Source organism: Gymnoscopelus microlampas (genome assembly GCF_963454915.1).
Source record: "Gymnoscopelus microlampas genome assembly, chromosome: 20".
Lineage (NCBI taxonomy): Eukaryota > Metazoa > Chordata > Actinopteri > Myctophiformes > Myctophidae > Gymnoscopelus > Gymnoscopelus microlampas.
Window position 1 is genome coordinate 29,439,936 of NC_139957.1, and position 23,503 is coordinate 29,463,438.

Here is a 23,503-nt window from a genome sequence, read left to right on the forward strand (position 1 = left end):
TGTGTGTGTGTGTGTGTGTGTGTATATATATATATATATATATATATATATATATATATATATATATATATATATATATATATATATATATATATATATATATATATATATATATATATGTGTATATATATATACATACATACACACACACATACATGCACGCACGCGCACACACACACGCACGCACGCACGCGCGCGCACGCGCACACACACACACACACACACACACACACACACACACATACACATAAAGGATTTTTGTCATATACCGTATCAATGGACAGGGTGTTCTCTTTTTATTTTTTCCCTTTGCTGTCATTTATGTGCATTTATTTTGCGACTCAGTTATTTATGATTATGTCAGTTGTGACATTGTGACATTGTGATGGGTGGAGTGGAGGACATAGTTGTAGTGCTGTCTGTTAGGCCACATACCGTAAGTAGGTCACATCCAATTAATGTCATCAGCTTTCTAGTCCATGGACATTGGTGTGCGTGTATGTCTACTGCCTGCCGATCACTTAAGTATGTGGTCAACACTCCGGTCAGCTACCGGCACGCCCTGGAAGGAGATGTTCTAACAGACATTAAAGGGTCATACTGGTGGTCTGGCATGTTTAGCTCATTGACTGAACGTTCGCCCCAAAACACGCTCGCCCCCATTTTTTTCGCAGACCGCTCGCTGATATTAAGGTTAGGAATAAGTTAAGGTAGGCATAATTTTTCTGAGGTTAAATTTAGGAATAAGGCCAGATTTAGGCATAGTTTCACTGACGTTACGTTTAGGAATAAGGTTTTTAGGCATAGTTTTACTGAGGTTACATTTAGGAATAACTGGTGGCGACCGTTCCGAGGTCGCCGGATTGGACCAGGACTAGGAGTGAGCGTATTTTGGGGCGAGTGTTCTTGTATTCTTGACTCCGACTCACAGTATACTTGATGTTATACCGTGTCAATTATTGTTGTGTTATAATGCATTTTAAAGCAAGGATCGATTGGAAAAGTCATCCATGACTTATTTGATGTGCAATGATGAGTTTAGCCAACATTGACTCAGTTACTATTCAAGCAGGCCTACGTTCAGTGACAGTTTAATAAGTATCGAGAAAATGTAATGACATGAAATCCAATAATAAAGCCGTTAATGGGAAATTGTCCATGTTTATGTACGATATAACCAAAACTGTGACTAGGCAATGATATCTACTGATGGCAGTATGTTCAGGCCCATGCAGGCTTAATGCACGGGCTTTAGGAGCTGTGGACCAGGGCATCACGTCAGGGGCACCATAAAGAAAGAACGCAGTATTGCAATTAATGCCCCTGAAATATTGTCCGGGGCTGCCGAAATAGCGCTACATCGGTGTGTAAATGCGCCGGAAGCACTGCTCACTCCACGTACATAATCCAGTCCCGGTGGGCACTGAACCAGGTTGTAGCCCCGGGCCCCACAGAGGGTTCATCTGGCCCTGATTATGGTCCTTTAACCACTTCAACCCTATAATTTGTTAACCGGAGTCCCCCAAGGGTCTATACTTGCCCCCCCCCCTCGTGCCTGAGCTTGTTTTATTTTGTTTTCTTTAATTTTTTAATCCCACGATTTTGTTACTCATTTTTTCATCCAGTGCCAATTGCCTAAGCTGTAACTGCTTAATAATGACATCACTAACTTTTGGAAAGAGGTAAAGTGCCTTAACAGGGCTAATGCAGGGCTCCCATGTAATGTAGAGGGGGCCACTGACCCAGTAGGAATCGCTGACCTCTGGAGGCAGCATTATGAAACCCTGTTTAATTGTGTTAAAGGTGAGCCTTATCATGTAGGCAAAATAGAAGAAGAAGAAAGCACCGTTTTTAACACCCAAGAGGTTTTTGATGTTATTAGGCAACTTAATGATAAAAAAGCCAGTGGTCTTGACAATATTACAGCTGAGCACTTAAAGTTAGCTGGCCCCAGATTGGCAGTGTTGCTGTCTATCTGCTTCTCTGGGTTGTTGACTCATGGCACCTGACTCCATGCTGTCTGTTGTTCTGGTCCCTGTAATAAAGGACAAGGCTGGGAAAGTTGGAAGTATAGATAAAACTAGCTATTGCTAGTATACTGTCCAAAATCATAGAAAAACTACTCCTTGACAGATTAAGTGTATATATAACCACCACTGACAATCAGTTTGGCTTTAAGCCTAAGCATAGTACAGACCAATGTATCTATACTCTTAAAGAAGCAGTGGAGACATATAGAAGGCAGGGCTCTACTATGCTTGTTGGTTTCATTGATGCGTCGAGAGCCTTTGACCGCATACATCATTTCAAGCTCTTTAATAAGCTCAAGCTTAGGGGTGTGCCTAGAAGCCTAATTCGGATCCTTGTCTACTGGTATGCTAACCAAAAAATGCAGGTAAAATGGGGGAGCACATTATCCACCCCCTTTCGGGTGGGTAATGGTGTCAAAAAGGGGGGGATTTTATCCCCCGCCCTCTTTAATGTATATATGGATGGACTGTCAAAGCAGCTGGGAGGGTGCAGAACAGGCTGTATGATTGGTGATACACTTTTGAATCATTTTATGTATGCGGATGACCTTACCATACTTTCCCCTTGTAGCAGTGGGTTCCAACCATAGACTGATATAGATATAGGTTCCAACTGCTGCTCAACATCTGTTCTAATTATGGTGTGGACTTTGATATTAAATATAATGCTAAGAAGAGCATGGTCCTGATATGTAGAACAAGGGATGACCTGGAACTCAAGTTCCCTGCCTTTTTCCTGGCTGGTCAAGCTATGTGTGTGTCTAAAAGTACAAAATATCTTGGGCATATTATTACTGACACCCTAGAGGATGATGAGGATATGTCTAGACAGAGGAGAATGCTATATGTACAAGCAAATATTTTGGTTAGGAAATTCCACCACTGTACTACTGAGGTTAAGGTAAATCTGTTTAGAGCATATTGTACCCCTCTATATACAGCCCCATTGTGGGTGAAATATAAGAAGGAGAGCTTACGCAAACTGCAAGTAGCCTATAATGACTGTCTAAGAATTATGTTAAAGAAGCCGAGGAGCACAAGAGCCAGTGAGCTCTTTTGTACTCTACTCTGGGTCTAACCACCTTCTTGGCTCTGCTGAGGAACCTGACCTACAAATTCATGTGCAGACTGGATTGCTCCTTGAATGGTCTGTTGACGGACCCTGGACGTAGTTCTGTCAGTTACACTTCTACGATAAGAGGACGCTGGCGTGAGTGCCTCTCTTAGTTTTATTGTTTTCTTTCCTTTTGTGATGATTTCATCGGTAAAAAAATATTTTTTATTGAATGAACTGTATTCAAAGACTATGATCTGTGGGGATGGGTAATAGATCTGTATTCTCTATCTTTTTTCTTCCTCTCTTTTTTAAATGTGATGTATCGTTCTACCCTGTGGGCCACGAGCCTGTAATAAAGTTTATATATAATCCTGGGCACTACTCTCCCTCTGCCAGCCTGGGGAGAGCCCTTAACTGAGCTCATGCTTCCTTCAATGCATGAGGAGTATGCAGGCCGCTTCTTATAACCTGACAGGGGGGAGTTTCCCCGGTAGGATGTAGCGCGTGGAAGGAACACGTTATTCCAACCAGTTCCTTTCCCCTCCATAAGGCGCCCCGGCTGACCAGGGGGAGGCAGTATAGAGACCAGGATTACTGCATGTTTTTGTGAGGGTACCTACACTAGGGGACACGGAGAGAACATGCAAACTCCACACAGTGCCTGAGCTTGTTGATCGGCTACGCCCCTTCTCGGGGGCCTGCTCTCCTTTGTAAGCCTATGCAATTTTACCTAAATTAGCTTATGTCTTTTGGACAGGTCTTTTGGACAGGTCATAATTCATGCCCAGAATAGGGACGGCTTATAGGTTTTAAGTGGTTAATCCATCGATGCAGCAGTACTTTACAGTAGGCTACCTCTGTTTTCCCTCATCATTAGTGTGAGGCTGGTATAGCTGCTTTGATCTCATCAAAGGAAGGAAACCAGCATCAGTGTGGAGGTGTGCAGAAAGCTAAGAACACATGGCAAGCATATGGATGTTGAAAGCAGGGATGTTTTGGGGCTATTGTTGTTTCTTTCTATTATGTTTGGGGTTGGGACATTTGGCAGCTGCTCCAATGGGATCAACTTTGTAGATCATAGCATACTCAATTAATATTGCACTTGTTTACCACTGCTCTAGCAGTACAGTTTTACATTAGAAATAAATAGCCTTTAAAAATGTGTTTTATAGTTTGGTCTTTTTCTTTTCTTTTTTACATTACACAATTAAAGTAGCTTTGTGTTGTGTAGGCTACAAATATATATTATATAAATGCCAGCTTTGGTTCAGGGAGCAAAAGTGTTGGTCAACTCTTTTTTTTCAGATATTTTTATTTTATTTTTGTATTCCTAAAGTGAGGTTATAGCCAATGAGAGAAAATGAATGTCTTTAGGACCAAGTGTCTGCATGTAGCCTATGGTGTGGTGACTCAGAATTGAAGGAGCAAGAAAAATATGAGAGAGAGAGAGAGAGAGAGAGAGAGAGAGAGAGAGAGAGAGAGAGAGAGAGAGAGAGAGAGAGAGAGAGAGAGAGAGATAGGGGGAGAGAGATAGGGGGAGAGAGAGAGATAGAGAGCATGGAGAGATAGAGAAAGGGGGGAGAGAGAGGGGAGGAGGGAGAGAGAAATGGAGGAGAAAGAGAACGGGGCTGGAGGGAGAGAGAATGAGGGGGGGAGAGGGGGAGGGAGAGAGAAGGAGGGGAGAGAGAGAGAGAGAGAGAAAGAGAGAGAGAGAGAGAGAGAGAGAGAGAGAGGGAGTTTGTCGTCAGTTGTCCTGAGGTTGCAGCATCAGCATCAGCGGAATGCGTTACAGCAGCAGCAGTGTGTCTGAGTGCGACAGTGAAATAAGTATCCTACATCTACATCTACATCGACGGGAGACGCGTGTGGGACTGTTAGCTGTTTTACATTCGGCTGTACTTCTCTACTGAACATAATTAATGAAGACGTAAAGGTGGCAAAACTATTCACGGACACTTCTGGCCAGGATTCTTCCGACAAGAGCCATGGATAATGTAAAAAGGCACAAAAGTATACATTTTGCGACCATCGTTTTAATAAGTAAGTAGCAATTATTTAATGTCGGCTACATTATTCTGTTAATGACATATGATTTTTTTGGCTTCATTTTCACCAAGAGCAAATGTTCAACTTCACTAAAAGTTGTTTCTTCCTTTCACACCCCCGCCCCCTATGTTTCATTGAAGTATGAATCAATTACACTGAATGCTGAATGTGTTCTCCAATTAATTAATTAACACAGCCGTGCTGTTTCTGTGCAGCGGTGGAAGAAGTACTCAGATATTTTACTTAAGTAAAAGTAGCAATGCCACAATATAAAAATACTCTGTAACAAGTAAAAGGCCTGTGTTCAAAATGTTACTTGAGTAAAAGTACAAAAGTATTGGCATCAAAATGTACCATTATGTACCAAAAGTAAAAGTACTCAAATGTTTGAAAATAACAGATCTACAAGCTCACATGGTTTTGAGCTTGTAGATCGGCTATTTTCAAATAGCCTTGGTATAAAATAGGGTTAAAGTGGTTAATGTACGTTTTATAATATAATAAACTATATCTGCAAAGTAACTAGTAACTCAAGTTAACAAATAATTATAGTGTAGGCCTACAATATTTGCCTCTGAGATGTAGTGGAGTAGAAGTAAAAGTACTGAAAATTGGAAATACACCAGTAAAGTAAAAGTATCTCAAAATTGCACTTACTGTAAGTACAGTACTTGAGTAAATGTAGGCCTACTACACCACTGTCCATATTCCGCATTAGCCTATGAGTAGCCTATAAGACTGAATATTGTGCTTGCTTTAATTAAGACATTAAACCTAATCTCAGTTAAATAGGCCCTCCATCATTCATTTGCACTGCTGCATATTCATAAAATAAAACGAATTTGACTCATACAGAATATTAACCAAACAGTATCTAAATAAAATAGCTCAATAATAAGAGAAAAGATATACAAGTATACGCAGAAGGTCCCTGTAATTATAAATACAGTAATGATTTAGAATGAAGTCTACCCACCTCCCACACATTTTGTGGTAGCAGACTATGAAAAGAACTGCATGAATGACAGAATTATGTATGTGCTTCAAAGTCCCATATGAGAGGGAAAATGTAATTTACAGCACATTATGTAATTCTTAATGTCACTTATTACTCGACCTTGTACCATAACTCAGCTGCTATAGAGTTGGTTTTGTTTTTCGATTAGTTCCATATGTATTCTTGGATGAAGAAAAAAGGAGAGAAATAGTATTCTTGTATGTCATATAAATGGATGGAGCAATGCTCTTGAGCTTAATTTATACTCAATGCATGACAAAGTATAAATTAGGTATTAGGGCTACTAAATTAAACCACAGAGACATTGAACATCTGGACATGACATGGAAATTATGAGGAACTCTCTTGGATTCACCATAACTTCATATTAGTATCATTCTGACTACTCTAGCTTGTATTCATATGGAATCCATTATTTCATCTCAGACAGGAGATTTGGTATTCAGAGCATGCACTGATTCCCCAAATGTGTTTAAATTCCACGCTTCTGTTTTAGAGCAAGATTGTTGACAGCAGCCTTCTGGTGGCACATGTTGGCAATTCTAGTGTAAATAAATCAAAGAAAATCAATGCATTTGGCCAGGCTATAGTGAAAGACATCGGTTCTGTTAAAAATCTCAACTTTACTGATATATACAGTAGCATGAATTTTCTCTTTTTGCACACATTTGTAGCTGGTTGCTCCCTCTAGTGGCTCATTTCACCCTGTATGTACTTTTTCAGAACCAGGTTCAGCCTCCTGTGCTGAGATAATGTTGACCTGCTGGCTAAGTGCACTGCAATTCAATGCAAATATATACATACTGTATATATTCAATCAATCAGTCAATCAATCAAACTTTATTTATATAGCACATTTAAAAACAACCGTAGTTGACCAAAGTGCTGCACAAGTTCAACCAAAACCAGTCAGGGAGGGTGATCTTTGTCACTGCATGTACTATGTTCTGGGGCATCGCCTGTCAGTGGGGAATGCTGAACTGGAGGAGTAGGACGGAAGCCCTACACCCCCCCGATTGGGGGCTCCTCACTGGCAGGTGATCCAGTAGGGTACAACAGCAGTGGCAACACAGAAATGTGTATTAATTAACATAGCAACTCAATTAAAATGGTTTTAATGTGAATTATAATTGTGCATAAACTGATATGCAGTTCCTCCCTTAAGCCTGATTTATACTTTATCATACTAGGTGCTGCATGCCAATATCATCAAGTTGCGTGTGTGTGTGTGTGTGTGTGTGTGTGTGTGTGTGTGTGTGTGTGTGTGTGTGTGTGCGTGCGTGCGTGCGTGCGTGCGTGCGTGCGTGCGTGCGTGCGTGCGTGCGTGCGTGCGTGTGTGTGTGCATACAGTATGTTGGATTAAAGCAAAAGAAACCACAAGAATGACAGTACATCCTTGAATCGCAATTTGAAATTCAACATTATGACTCTTGGTCTGGTTCGGGTTTTGACTTTAGCTTTTAGTATGATTGAATTGTTGTAAGATGTTGCCATGCCTGAATACAGACTCTAAACCTGGTTTGCTTCGGTGCTTCGGTAAATATCATTAGTTCATACAGAAACCACTGAACCGCTTATTGAATGACTGAGCTGTGTAATCAAGATGTACAGTCAAGAAGTCAATATGGGCCACATTCCAGGGCGTCCTGATAGCCAAGTGGTTAGGCACATACAGTAGCTTATGAGCGCAAAATGCCCATATCAGTAAGTCTTCGGTTCGATTCCCGGCCGGCCGTACAATTTGCTGTATTCTCTCTCTCTGCATTTCTTGTCTCTCTCAACTGACACTATCAAAAAAGGATTAAAAATTCACTCTTTAGAAAGTAAAAAAAAAAAAACTTTAAACGTTATGGCTCCTTCATAGCACATAGTACATGATAAAAAAACACGCCATGGCTTGTGGAACATTTACAAAACAAGCAAAGGCTTGTTTTTTATTGTGCTACTATGAGCTAGTCTTTTATATTAAAGCTGTCAAGAGCACCAGCATTCGAAAGGCATAGCCCTCCATCATTTCTGCCCAAGGCTTTGATTTGATTTGCTCTGATTTGTTCAAATTCTTTGGCTCACACCTCTTAACATCTTCCAGTGTGTGTCTACAGTATCAGCGTGAAAAGGGGTGCCTGACTACATCAACAGTTTTTGAACATACTGTAACAGCATTCTGTATATACAGTCATGTAATACTGGACTAAAGCTAATCCAGAGCATCAGTTCATCAGGTCAGAGATTATATTTCATTTGATGTGGACCTTAGAGTTGATACAGTGAAATATCTCTGGATAAACACATGCAGCTCCAGTGTTTACATTCTGTTAAATGTGATTTAGACCAATTTAATTCTGCTGGCTGTATTTAGGCATCGGAGTCACTCCGGGATCAAACGACGGCTGCTACCGTGCGTGCACTGCTTAATGTTTTTCTTGGAAGTGAACCAAGTTCTTGAATGTAGTTTGAACCCTCATTTTCAAACAGAAAAGGTTGGTTGAAGGGGGTAAGTTGATTGGTCCTGACCTCAAACGCAACACGGGATTCAGAATAGCTATTATGCACCTGGTTATAGTAGAGTACCCAAGACAGCAAGTACAGTAGCAGCTAAAAGTGTTCCGTCTTGTTCATATAGTTACTGTACATCACAGCAACATACTTTGCATGGGGTGCAGACCTCTGACTTCTACTGTACATACTGTTGGTTTTCCAAGGGGCGTGTGACGTCTCACTTACTATCAGTTATTATACAGTAAAATCCTCAGTGATTCGAGCTTGCGGATCTGCTACTTTTGATAGTTTTGCGTGACACTGTAGGATCAAGTAGGGTATTAATTTACGAAAGAACACAAAAAGTTAGAACATGTATTATTGAGATAACAGGTTTCTGCCCGACATAGTATATAGATTTTGTGATAGTGCTATTTCCTTATCCACTGACCAGAAATCCATCCCATGTGTCACTGAGGAGACATGGTGCCCTAGTGTTCGGGTGGTTCTCCTCTTGTTTGTGATTCAGCACAGATGCTGAACTATGTTCTGAGGTGACTTCCTCAGGTGTAGGTGGAGAGCTAGAATGTTCTACCCCCAGTCGATGATCAGAGAGACGTTGCAGATCAAAGCGCTGGCCCTGCAGCTTGACTGACAGATGATCATGCTGCAGTGCGGCATGCATATGTCTGACCTGTCGACATATGAGACCAGTCAAACATGGTTTACAGCGGATTTATTACTTTCAGCTCTTGATTTTGTATGCGTGAACTCCGTGAAGGCACGAGCACAGGTGTTTAAGGTTGTGTTCAAAATGAGGAACTGACGGTTTCATTAAGCTGCTACAGTATCATCCAATTCCAGGACAGAACATCTTTTATACACACAGACATAAAGTGCATGTGTGCAAGTGCAAGTGTGCATGAAGCTGAACCTCTATCTGGATCTATATTATATACTAGAGTTTCGGGGGGCTACGCCCCCCTCAACCCCAGCCGCGCACGGGGCCCAGCGTGGGCGCGTGTATATTGGGGTACCGAAATCGCCGGAGCAAAACTGTCCAAAAGGAAAAGAAAAAAAAAAAATTGGGAAAAAATGTTAATATTTATTTTTAACTTGGTGGTCCGCGGACCCCCTGGTGGTCCGCCGACCCCCTGTGAGTGTTGGGACCCCCGGGGACCCCCCTGGAACATGGCTGACCCCTTCGGCTGTTTTTTTTTTTTTCATGCACGGTTTGCTTGTTTCTGTCGCTTGTTTTTGAAAACCTGGCATGAACGTGGCAACCCGACTGACATCACTGACGTATCCTTGGTATTTGTACTTCCGGGTTGCATAATGATGACATCACTGTCGAGTCCTTTGGTGTCATGAACCTAGGCTGGTTTGTTTACCAGATTTGCCAGCGTGCTATGGTGCTGTACTGTGGCCGTCGCCGTGTGTTTTTGTGTTTGGGGTGTGCATGGCACGTGAAGGACGGACATATTGTGATGGAGACATGAGTGAAGTGAAAGTAACGGCCTGGGTGGAACAAAGGAGGTACGTAAGAAGGGGGGGGGGGGGGTTGAAGCGAAGGAGCTGCGTGTGTGTTGTTGTGGAGGAGATGGGCAGAGTTCAATGGCGGCCGCTCGTGTTGTTTCGGCTCTGTTCGGCTCAAGCCTTACTCGATTACAGAGCTGTGGCTATAGCGTCAGCGGCGTGCGGAAGTAACTTGTCGTTTATATAATTAGATAAAATCCAGGAATGTTTGTGTATCTGTATGTGTGTGTGTGTGTGTGTGTGTGTGTGTGTGTGTGTCACTTTTATGCCCATATATGGAGATCTCTGTCATCATTAATATGACGTCATAGTTCTTACGTCGTAGACTGCACTAAGGACTCTGCCGGGTACTCATAGTACATACTCTATGTAGTACCTGCTGACAATGTACTGCAGTAGTTTTTCAAGCAATTAAGTAACAGCTTTCACTGTTACTTCTACTACTACTTACAGTACATCACGGTTAAATGGAGAGCATCACATTTTACGGTGATCCATAGTGTCCATTCAGAGCTAAATACAGACGGTGGTCGCCAGTCCTCTCGCCCGGGAGTTTATTTGTTCTCTCCCTCAAACCTAATGTCTTCCAGGTAATGATGTATAACAGACTCACACCATATGAAACCGGACAGATTTTAGGTTGTGTACAAACTGCCCCGACACGTCAAGCCCAAGATTCCTTTTACCATGTATGTGGCATCTTCCCCCGATAAAGTAGCTTTGATACAAGAACAACACCACTACTTGTAGCACAAGACAATGTCTTGTAAATCCCAGAAGACCCTTTCCCTCCCCAATGGCAGCTAAAAATGCACAGATGGAATATGAATCTACAGTAATGGTTTTTCTTAATTGGAATTCTTATCTTAATGAGTAATTAGTCATCCAAAGTGATCAAACTCCCCCAAAAACAAACGTTCTGTAGAATGAAGGTCATGCAAGATCGCAGGAACATAACATCGTACCACAGATGGTGCCAGTGGGTCGATATGTCATTGCTGTATTTCATTAGATCAAATGGAACAGTGTATCACAGAGTACTTGACATATCATGAAAGAAAACTCATTTCCTGAGTTGTACTGACAGGAAATAAAAATGGAATAAGAGCACTCTATGGACTATGGATTCCATGCACTCATGGTTTCATCGGCTTTGATTTGTTCTCCACCTTTGTGTCCTAGGGTCCTCCAAATGTCAAGGACGTGTGGGAAGGCACTCAACAGGGCTAAAGAATGTAGTCGTGACAGTGATAATGTGTGTGTGCATGTGCACATGTTTGTGTGTGTGTATGTGTGTTTTCACACATGAGATGTGTCGCTAGAAACACGTCACCAGCTAAACCCCTTGTTTTCCTATGGCTCCTTTCTTGTGGCACATTTTTCTAGTGGTTTAAGACGCACAAAAAAGTTAGAATAATGTAATCTTTTCAGCACAAGGTGAAGAGTTGTACCGCTCCTTCCTGTTTTGATTGATGACGGTAAAATACAGATGAAAGTTTAACATTAGACTCAAGACTCAACCTCTACTTGAATCAACCCCTCCGGCGTGATTCATAATTTAATCACACGGTTATGCACGCAGGTCTGCTCCACAGGCACACCAAGCTGTTTTTGCCCGATGTGCTGTTTTTCCAAGGTGTTCTGGAAGCGTCTGTGCCTGTAGCGATGCATCTCGGTGTGATCATCCCAAAACATTCCTCACAAGTCTTATAAAAATGGAACCCCCATCAACAGAAATAATAACTGAGAAGCGATTGAGGACTTTTACTGTAATAGTTGCTTATTTTGTAATGGCTTACATAATAGATGGATCTACAGAGTCATTAAAAGGCAGGAGATGGCGTGATAATGTGATGTTTGTGAGGAATCCACATCTTTGGCTTTGTCCTTCGGATTTTCCAACATCTGTGTGCCAAAGTGTTTTCAACAAGAAGCTGACTGAAGCAAGAACCTGTTGACGACCTGACTGAAATCCACATGTATATTTAAAAAACACACTTCTCATTCAGTGACCTTCCCTCACATATGGTGAAGAATAGTAGTAGCTTGAAATACAATACGTCTTTCACACAAAAAAAATTGCAATTTATTAAAGGCACTATCATTTTCAACTCAACTTGGCTTTATTGTCACATCACAGGTTTACAGGTGTAAAAGCGTAGGTGAAATTATTCGTCGTGCAAGCTCCCATCATTTGCAGTTTCCAGAACGGAGGGAAGAAATAGCAAAAGAAAGAAACAGAAGAATAGGTCAGATATGTCAATATGAGCAGTGTAAAATATATACATGAAGAGCATGATATACAGTACTATACTGCAGTCATACAGTACATACACAGAAAGATTATCCTGTGTGGTGGCTTGTGTCCTCAGGACAGTCTGGTGACAGGCTGGTTCAGCGCAAAAGTGTGACGGTAACCAGGTGGAAACTGTTCAGAAATTGCAGTTGGAAGCCTGGCTATGGCCGCAACAGTGGTGTATAGTGTCTTCTCCTGTATACATTTAGACTTTTCTGTATTATGTAGATTCCAACTGCCATGGTTGACATGACGCACATAGTTAACGTTGTGCAACTTCATTGCAAATATCAACTCCAAACACCCAAGCTTTTTATGGAGGCTCAGTTTTGTGCTTTACTCTTGCATAGTTCATTCATCTTTCACTGAATGTGTGTGGCCGTGTCTTGTGCGTATGTTACTGTGCAGTAAGTCACAACTAGTTGAGTATTCTACTGTATGGTAACCTACGGTATGTTGTTCAGTGCTGTGAGTTCCATATGGAATCTGTATCTAGTGCAGGCCTGCCAACATCCGACTGTGAGAATCAAGGAGTTTATTATTATCATTAGTGACCAGACTCCCCAAGCGGGGGAATTGAAATTTCATCCATTAAAAAGCTAAAAGTATGCCTACAGAAATTGATTTGATGACTGAAGCAATTAAAGACCCATCTTTAATAATAACCATTCAGTACTTGACATTTCTGTATGATTGCATGCACTGACCACACACCCCAAGCGGGGGCCTGGGGGTACTCCCCTAGAAACTTTTCAACAGAGTAGCCTAGATTTCCTGTGTTCTGGTGAATTTTAGGAGTTTGATACCAAATCAAGGAGACTCCTGCAGAATCAAGGAGGGTTGGCAGCCCTGTAAGCATCAGGATAATATTGTACCTCGTACCAGGTTTAGAGTTACTAAACCTGGTGATGCAAGCCTGTCAGAAAGCTCTTGGTGGTTCTGTTGTAGAATTACCTGAGGATGTGGGGACTCACACTGAATTTCTTCTGCTGAAAGTGAAAGCCCACAACTATCTACGGGAGCACAATAATGTGATGTAAGTTAAAGCTCTACGCTTACCGAATAATGCTAGTGGAGACAGGAGGTGGACCACGGCCCCTCAATGACCGTGACATGCCAAGATGGTATCTTGGCATATCAACTTAATGATCACATGCTCATCCTTTTAGTTACAGTTGCTGTAAATTCTTTATTTAAACCACTTACATTTCTCTCTCTCTCTCTCTCTCTCTCTCTCTCTCTCTCTCTCTCTCTCTCTCTCTCTCTCTCTCTCTCTCTCTCTCTCTTCTCTCACAGCTTTCCTCGTCTCTGTTCAAAGACGCACAGTAGCAGCTATTTTTCAACTGATTCTTATTCTTATTAGCATACTCGTATTAATAAAAATAATGATAAATACAGTAAAAGCTCAAATCAAGTGCTTTGCAAAACATCTTCTGTTTCTGATCCTAAAAACAATTTAGGTTTTTGGTGCCTCCCAGCTTGGCAAACAGGCACTCGCCCGATTCAGTATATAGATAAGTTGGCACAGATCATGAATTACTTCTTCAACCTCAATGCTCTTTCTCTCAGTAATGTCTTCTACCATGCTGAATGTGAGCATTGTGTTAAATTCAGATGGATTTTGATTGCAAGCAGTGTGCGTGTTGTGAACCCGCCTATACTATAATTCAATCTACTATCTAATGCACTCTTTAAATAGCACAGAAATACTGTACTGGGGAACTGCACTAGACTTTTGACCAGATCAGAGCTGGTCAAAGGCACAATCACTTTGCACTTTCTGACTTTTCTTACTCTAGATAGCAATGCACCAGCAATGCAGCTGACCACACCTCATTTTAAGACAAACACGCCATGCACAGATGGGCACAAGTTCATTTGGCACTCACACAATGAGGCCGCTTGGCATGAAAATGACAGTTGTAAACCAGAAATGACAATTACGCTGCACTTTGCACAGATTTGTGCTGGATGCAAGATAGGGCTTCTTGTCAAATGTAATTGATGGTTTACTTTTTCCTGTTGCTAATAATAGTGCCTGTGACGGTTTGTCTTGACTGTACTGCTCCTCCTTGAGTCGATTGCAGCGGAACAATCGGGCGCTTGATTGTTCTTCCTCCCATTCCATGAACTTAACTACAATGGAAAGGTGTGTCCGACTGTACAACCTGTCCATCATTCTTGAAGGCCCATTAGCGCCAATCAGGGAAAGCTTCAAATGAAAATAAAGACGCAATCTGCTAGATAGAATAGAATCATACTTAAGTAGGCTGCTGAGTAGAAACTACTCCTTATGTTACTGTACCCTTGCTCCTAGATGTAAAGCTGAATTTCCCCATGGGAGGATCAATAGAGGTTTATTTTAAGTACAGAGAAAATTCCTGGCTTAATTGATGCAACACTGTTCATAACCCGCTGCCCCTCTTGGACTTTTAAATTGCACTTCTCTCATTTAAGACACGCAGCACATAATGAAGTAGATACTCTTGGTTAATCCTCAAATGTACATGCAGTATGAAATGGAATTTAGTTTCATACATTTTAATGAGTTTGTAGACTGTAGAATGATGCTTCAACAAGGATGGCTAATGGCTTTGAGGTTACATAGCCAATTTCAAATCAGTCAACAGCACACAAAGGGTGTATTTGAGCTATGACATGTAGGCCAGAGAACAGCTGGTACAGTATAGCAATGGGCAAATGGTATTGTTTATGTCCACCATACTAATCACATGCCCTTGAGCAAGACATTGCATACCTGAGTCAGCACTGCAGCTTACCATGCTCCGTACTATTATATTCATACTGTGTGTACTGTATAAGAAACTGTTCTGTGATTGGGACTACAGGAGTCCACTCAATGACAATTTGCTAGAAAGTAGAAACCATCACACAATTGAGGGGCAAAAAGACAATTGAGGATAAAAACACAGTAAAGTCAGAGACTCATTTCCATTGCGGTCCTCTCTCATAAAACCGAGAACATAGACACACATAACTAATAAATGCTATGCAAAGTTACTTTATTCTATTCTATTCTATTCTGTTCTATTCTATTCTATACAGTTTGTCAGCGGCAATGGACTTCTGAGTTGAAAAATAAGTAAAAATAATCAGATTGATATATAATTGATCTATACAGTACAGTAAATTAATTAATTAAAGTAATTCATCTCAATCATCACTCTAAACTCTTAGTCAATATAACCCCTCATTGTAGTGTATATATACACTAAAGGTACTTTATTATGTGTGGTACATTGCACTTAGTCACCTTGGGTCAATATTTGTTATGACCGATTTAAACAACCGGTCAGAAAGGATAAAAACAGACAGGATGTCATTGTCTACAAACAAAAATCAAGCTGTAGGTCTACCTTTTTGAAAAGTAAAACCAAGGGGCAGAGGGAGGGCTTGCTTACGGTATACCATCTAATTCCAGCCAAGCTGCAACCAATTAAATTATAAATTGAGTTATGGGGCTTAATTCTTTTGGAAATGCCAAAAGCCTGATTCACTGCACATGAATGGGTCTTCAGAAGGGTGTCTGGAGAGAGATGGACGTTTTATGGCCACAACAACCATCCACATATTTGGTCTCAGACATGCCTGGCTGTAGGCTGGTCCTCACGAGAAGCACGATATAGGAGATGCTCTGTCACTAAAGCAATGAACATCTTCCCCTACTCTACCTCGACATCGAGACCTGGCAAGAGCTCCCTGCCTCTTACCTCGATAGGCTGAGTACACCTCAAAGGAGATTGTCAATTGGTACAATATAACACTTGTTGACTGTTTGTAGCTCGCATCTGGTGGATCAGAAGAGATGATAAATCCTCCTACTTCAGCTCCTCACATGGAGTAATATACATTTAGATGTGTCCACTAGACAGGCCTTATTTATTGAGTGATGGTTGACAGACTGGCCATTATTTTGATGGAGCATGAAAAATACAAAAATACAAAGAGTGCTGTACTATATCAGCCAGAGAATATTATAGTCTTCTTCATGCGTTTGTATATCTTGGCGTTTTACAGGTCCGTGGGTTGGCAGGTTGAAAATGCCCCCTTGACATGTAAACTATCATAAAATATATTGAGGGTCATTATGGCTTGCTAGGAAAGGAAGAATTGTGTCCAATACTGTATGAAAATCAAATTTTAAATGGCTACATTTAGTTTTCCAGTTGATTTAGTTTGCAGTTTTCCTCAGTGTTGTTTTATTTATGGTCCTAAAAGTGGTTCAATATCCAATGTTATCCTAATGCTCTGAATATGAACAAGCAGGGTCTGAGTATACAGATGGCAACGACTCCTTCCTGGCACCTTTCCGGTGTCAATTGGGTATGACAAGATGTGGCAGCTGCCATAGCTTGGCTCCCTGGTCAATATGAATATGTTTGTTACAATACGTTTCAAGGAAAAATCCAGCGTTTGAAATGGTTGACAAAAAAATAATACCATCCTCCACCCCAAAAAGAAAACAGGGGCCAGCGGTCCGGGCACTTTGGCTCTAATGCAGGCTGACTGCGCGCCACAGGCTCGAGTCCCGTTTCCGACCACCTTTGTTGCGTGTCACTCCCCGTCTCTTCTCTCCCTGTTTCCTGTCTGTCTCCACTAAATTCTATCAATAAAAGGCATAAAAGCCAAAAGAATATCTAAAGAAAAAGAAAAACAAAAATGCAACCGAGGTACCGGGTATCTCCATGGAACCTACTGCTTAGCAAGGACGCAGTCTCTTGTAATGGTACTGTATCTGTATGCATTTTCATCGGGTGAAATGCATGGCTCATTCAGGTTAATTTTGGTTTGTCTTCTTGACTGTACTGCTCCTTCTTGAGTAGATTGCAGTAGAACAATCGGGCGTTGGATTATTATTCCTCCCATTTCATGGACTTGACTGCAATGGAAAGGTGTGTCCAACTGTACAACCTGTCAATCATTTTTTAAGGCCCATTAGTGCCAAACAGGGAAAGCTTTCAAATTACTTGTTAAGACAGGAAGCCCCCATGTTAAATTTGTTTCAACTGAAATGGGCATTATAACTGGAACAGGCCGTAGCTTAATGATTAATGATGAGAAAGAAGAACGTTTTTCTGTAAAATCCCCATAGTGAATAAAATAAACGTATTTCTCTCTCTTCTGCTCTCTGACCCTTATGCTGTCCATGGTGCTGAATGGTGCATGTCCGAGCGAAAGTCAATTATTGATTTGCACATTGTGTAGCCTACAGAACTTACAGTAGAAGGGTGAGACTGAATTTGAAAGGTTAACCTAGTAAAAATGCCACGCCCCACCCGCCATGCCTGAGCGCACCACCCGAGCGCACACTTGAGTATTTCTAAATTAGAAGTTTATTACGTGAGCTTATGGGAGATAAACAACACTCAGGTCGGTGGTCGTAGTTCTCTGTTGAAAGAGAGACCAGACCAGACCAGACCAACACAACACATAGAAAAGAAGGAGATTGTGTCATAGTCACAAGATGTACTCAATCTTGTTGGTTCTATAATATTCACATTGTTAGAACAGATGAATTACACACCACCTGCATACAGTATACGATAGTCCTTTAGTCTACTACACATGAATGTAAAGACAGGCTTTACCTAACAGCATATAAGTACTGTACACATTGTGCACATTGCAGTACACATTGCTGTAACTGAACCCAAAGCAAAATCCAGCTTTACTTGGATTATTACCAGTAATTTATGAAGGGTGTCCGCAACCATAATAAGTCCCAAAATGTTTAGCAATTTTATCCATACTAAAAAAAGAAAATTGTTGTAATTGTGGTGGAGTCGTGCAGGTATGCTGTAGGAGCAGTACAGTGGTTTACCATATGTGTGTGCACTGTTCACAATACAATTGTTAACACATACACAACACAGTGTACAAATATGACCCTTAGGGGTCCACTTGGTCCATTTGCACACTCTCAGAGTTAAATGAACACTGAGGATTTTACTGTGTACTGTACGTGTGGGTCTGTCTCTTTGTGGCTGGCTGTAGCAGTGTGTGGCCCTGGGACTTAATTTAAGACGGGTGTTTGTATTGTTTTAGTGGTAGTCTGTGTGTCTTTTGGACAGACCTGTGAGACCTTAATGAGAACAGATGTGTGTTTGTGCATGTGATCTGTGTGGATGGTGTGAGAAAGAACCTCAGTATAACATTTGTTCCAAGATACATGTTTTAAAAGTGTGTAGTAAATATGATTGATGTGTTGCTAAAAGTCTGCGTTTTTCTTCGGCGTTCTTAAATAAATAAAAACACCACCCTGGTGGGTATTTTGCCACTAGTGTTCTTTTGAATCTTCAGAAAACCAAAACGACAAAAGACAGAAATGTTTTGAGGAATGCTATGCTTAACAAAATCAACACTGAACATTATATCAATTATTTGTTTCCTTGTTTTCAGTTACAGTACCGTTCAGACGTGAGTAATGATCATTAAGTCATGATGGACAAAATAAGAATACTTGTTGGCGTCAACATTTTTGTGTGCCGTTTATAGATTCAATTTGTACATTGTTGTTTCAGTGGTATTGGTGTTTATCTCCAACAACATTGCTTGTTTGTTTACCTACAGATGTTTTTGATAAACAACCTGGTTACACATAAGTTGCGTAACCGCAATTTGCTACACCCTCTGGGAGAGAGATTATCGAGCTTCAAGCTGCATTTCTTTCTGTGTCTAACCTAGATACCAGACTTCTAGGAAAACCTCCTGAAGCAGGCAGGGTGACACAGTGCTCCCTGACAAATCTGCCTTTACAGTACCAATCACTCCTCACTGTTCCCAATACAGTTCAGAAATAGTTCAAAGCTTAATCTATTGCAGACTGCCTCTTCTTTTGTTCTTGTACTTTTACACACATTTTGTACTTACTGTAGGCCCACAGTAGATTTTAGGAGCAAGATAAGGACAATGTTATCTTACTGTAACTTGATATCTTGGTTTCTGTGCTGTCAGTTTGCTTTCGTCAGCAGCTGGTGTTGAAAACAATATGTACTATTAACCTTTATATCATGGCAAATGACTGACAATATGAATTCATGATAAAGTACATTAGACTGAACTCTATCAATTACGGAGAGGAAATTGAATTTAGAGGATAGAATAAAAGAACAATAGCATGAACTTTTATTGAAAGTGCAGGAAGCAGTAGAATAAAAGCACAGATGGATTTTGGCTGTGTCCAGTGCTACACGTGTACCTTTCAACAAATTAGATGATTCTGCTTCAAACTAGGCTCAAATTGAACAAAGCATATATGCTTTGTTCAATATGAGCTGTATATACAGTATATACAGTACAATATCAAGTTTTATTTTTCAAAATTGCAACATTTATACACAGTGCAAACAGTACAATGAAAATGGAGTAAATTACTAAGACTTAGCCAATGTATACATCGTTGGATGACTATGTCACTTGACAAAAATAATATACAATAGTGTATTTTCAACTGAAAAAGGTGTTGATGCGACACTGCCTTAAGGTAGTTCTGAGCGTGAACCCAGATGAGTAACAAAACAGTGTCAAACGAACCCAATGTCAGAATTAAAAAAAAAGATTATTAAGGGGAAACATTTGAGTAATGCATTAGTAAAAAACTAATGCCATTCCAGTTTGTATTTTTACTGTTTTATGAACTTCAGCTTGTATTTTCTTCCGTGTATTTCAGACTTCATGTGGGCAGTATGTGATGACAGTCATCTATGATGTATCATATTTGGGCAAGGTTTCAGCTCAATTCGACTGCCATTCACTTCCATTATAAAATTAAAGTTAAATATTTCAGAAAATGACAAAGATGTGTGGAGGTAGAGGTACTTTCTTGGCCTACTGTCATTGTGCACAAGAAATTGCACGCTGGATTGATTGTTCAATCCAGCGTTTTGCGAGATTAGCCTTGGGCAGATAAACCCACAAACAGACAGACCCATTTGTTGACGTCTTGCTACTTTCTGAGCCACACCATAAAACATGGGTGATACTTATTAAGGTTAAAATGATTTTTTTGTTGAACGAAACAGTCGTGCTGCGAAGTACAGTAGAAATAAGTCTTGACTTATATTTTGAAGATTTTATTTTAGTTTGAGCTCATTTTTACCTACAAACATTTAGCTTGAATTATTCAGCTATTTTTGAAGAATGATGCTGTCTGTGGTCTATCAGCAAGCAACTTTTTAAACGTTGAAATGAGCAAGCATTGGCAATTCCAATGTCATTACATGTCTTCACACACTATAATCTACATATTATTTGACAAGTCTCCTGAAGAGTGCATTTATTGTCCCTAAAAGGCAGAAAAATAAACTGTTACAGCTACATCTTTGGAAGGTGGCGGTAGAACCGTTTACCTATTAGTTTCATTATGTTTATTAAACATAGAAAACCAAGAATGGGGGTGATGTTAGAGTCTGTACAGTACATATACACAGTCAAATCAGAGTGTTCATTTAACTCAGAGAGTGTACATATTTGGTTCCATGACACACAGGTCCACTGGTTCCATTTGCACACTGTCAGAGTTAAATGAATACTGAGGATTTTACTGTAGACACAGTGTGGCCAGAATTAGCTGTGTACGCTGAAATGTGAAACAGACATTTCATCTGTTTTTCAGGGATGTGTGTGCGTGGTTGCGTCTGTTTGTGTCCAGTGTGCACATATGTGCATGGCCATGCACATGTGCACTGGTGTGTCTCTGATGTCAGCAGAAAATCTCTCTGGTCCAGAGCTCAGATTGTCTCGGTTTTAGCGCGGCTCCATTCTGTCTCAGACCAGCACAGTGCAGCCTCACAGGGAGACAGTTGGTCCACGTTCAAGGTCGAACATAAGTGTTTTAACATCAGCTAGCTTTATTCTTTCAAGTCAAATGTGATATTTGAACATTACATGGACATTCACACTGGATTAGATACATGTGGCCTTGCATAGCTTCTGTCAAGTTGATAAGTAGATTAAGCCCAGTTGTTTTGAAAAGCAAGTCAACCATTGGACCCAAGTTTTCTGAGCCCAATGAGTTATTTCCTGCTTCAAACACATGGGAGTACTTATTTTACCCCACGTACTGTAGTTTTCTTCAGTGTTTGATAATGTTTCTTTCATTTCCATTGTGAACCCCGGGAAGACAGTAAGGTGGATTTGCGCCAGTGTTATAAGTCAGCTTTAATATTGTCCAAACCATATCACTACGAATACACCCTTTGAGGAGTTACTTCATGAAAATATTCAAACTAGCTGACTCTTTGTTGGGACGATACATAGTACTGTATAAGAAAATATTTTCCTACCACTCAAGGATCTTTAATATTCCTACATAATTTCTTGTAGTAAGAAGTTTTGGCTGTTCTCACTTTATTTAAAATCTTGATATTTTTCCATTGGGTTTTGTGGTCATTTGATGATTTGCCTGGTCGAATGATATTGATGAATGAGATATTATACAGTACTTTGGTATGGAACAAGTGTCTAAGTTAAACCTAATTAGCATTGAGTTTATTTGATCAATGTTACCTTTATTTGCCAGGCAGGTTATTAAGAACATTTATTATTGACAATAACAGCCTGGAAAGAGGCATCAGCCTTTTGTTGGGATGGGGTACACTCTAATGCAACTAAATAAAAAAACAGAACCACTAACACGACAGCTGAGCTGCAAAAGGTTAGGAGAAACACAAAGAAAAACAAAACAGCATAATACATAAACCAGATTGGACAAAGACAATACCAGTGCTTATGGTTCAAATAGCTTCTGTTTATCGAGGGCAAACAACGATCGCATTCCAGCTATAAGCCGGTAATCTGTGTATTTAAAACCAGCAGAAATTGCATTTTATAGAAAATCGGTGAGGTCCAACCTGGCAAAGAAAATAGAATACATAATTACATAGGTTTGTCTATGAATGAAGTGGCCACAAGCGCCCACTCATACTAATGGAGCGGGGCTTTAGTGAGATAATGACAACAATCAGCAAAACGATGACAAGCGTCACAAGCTGAAAGGCAATGAATAGAGAGCCGGGAACAGAACATACTTCATATACATCTTTTATAACTAAAACTAAAACAAAAGAGTCATACATTCCACTTCCAAAAAATGTAGTTTCACATACATAAGTATAAAACAAAGTATACCAAAACATAAGGAATAACATTCATTGACACTGTATATGACCTAGATTGAAAAGAAGTGTAAAATCGGCGAAGTGTAGATCGGCTATATTCAGTGAAGAGAATTGGTATAGATAGAGGCAAAAAGGGAGCCAAGGATAGGCTGCTGGGGAACACCGGTCAATAGGGTTAAGAGAACATACATCTTGGGCTGGCTATCAGGGATTCTTCATGTTTATTCCTCATGCTGCTTTTATGTTCACAAATCCTTGTTTTTAACTGGCGTAGTGGTTTTACAAGAGATCCTTTCCATAAAATGCCATGTCTGCTGGTTTCGATTATACTGATGCTGGCTTGTGGCTGAAAAGCTTTCGTTTTTTTGACCTCAGTAAATAGAAGATGATTGATCTGTGAGTGAAAGAATTCAGTTTGTTTTGATACTAGTCACGACCAACATACCCAACATAGTTTGGAAGATTGGAAGCTTTGTGTGCTTGTGCTTTTTGGGTGGGACAGTACTGGACAGCTTCACATGCTGTTCAGTGAACCAGGGACGCAACAGTTAATCAAAGTAATCGATTTAATCTTTTATATAAACAAATATAGATTTGAATAAATTCATTGAATTGAACTTTTTGTTCTTGTCTTGTTTTTGTCTTGATGCGACACATTGTGAGCTTGTAGATAAGCTAAATTATTTTCATGGGACACTGTTGTACGATATAATAGGGCTTAATTGGTTCAGACTAATTGATTTAGTCGATTATAATTTGTTTAGATTAGAATTTAAAGAAGATAATTGATGGTTACAGACCTGCAGTGAACCTCCAAGAACAGTCCGTAAATTCGCAAGTTTGGCAGCAAGCAGTTGTTAACTGTAGCTATACATGTCTAACGAGGTGCAGAATTCTGGATAA

General features: G+C 40.4%; 1 protein-coding gene across 1 annotated transcript in view; it reads left to right on the forward strand.

Annotated features, from left to right (window-relative positions):
• Positions 1-4,922: 4,922 nt before the first annotated feature.
• The window catches only part of ltk (leukocyte receptor tyrosine kinase), an 87,750-nt gene continuing 69,169 nt past the window's right edge, over positions 4,923-23,503 (forward strand). The window contains 1 exon segment of the mRNA XM_084045745.1: positions 4,923-5,127. Within this exon segment, the coding sequence (XP_083901871.1) occupies positions 5,073-5,127 (55 nt within the window). The 5' untranslated portion in view covers positions 4,923-5,072.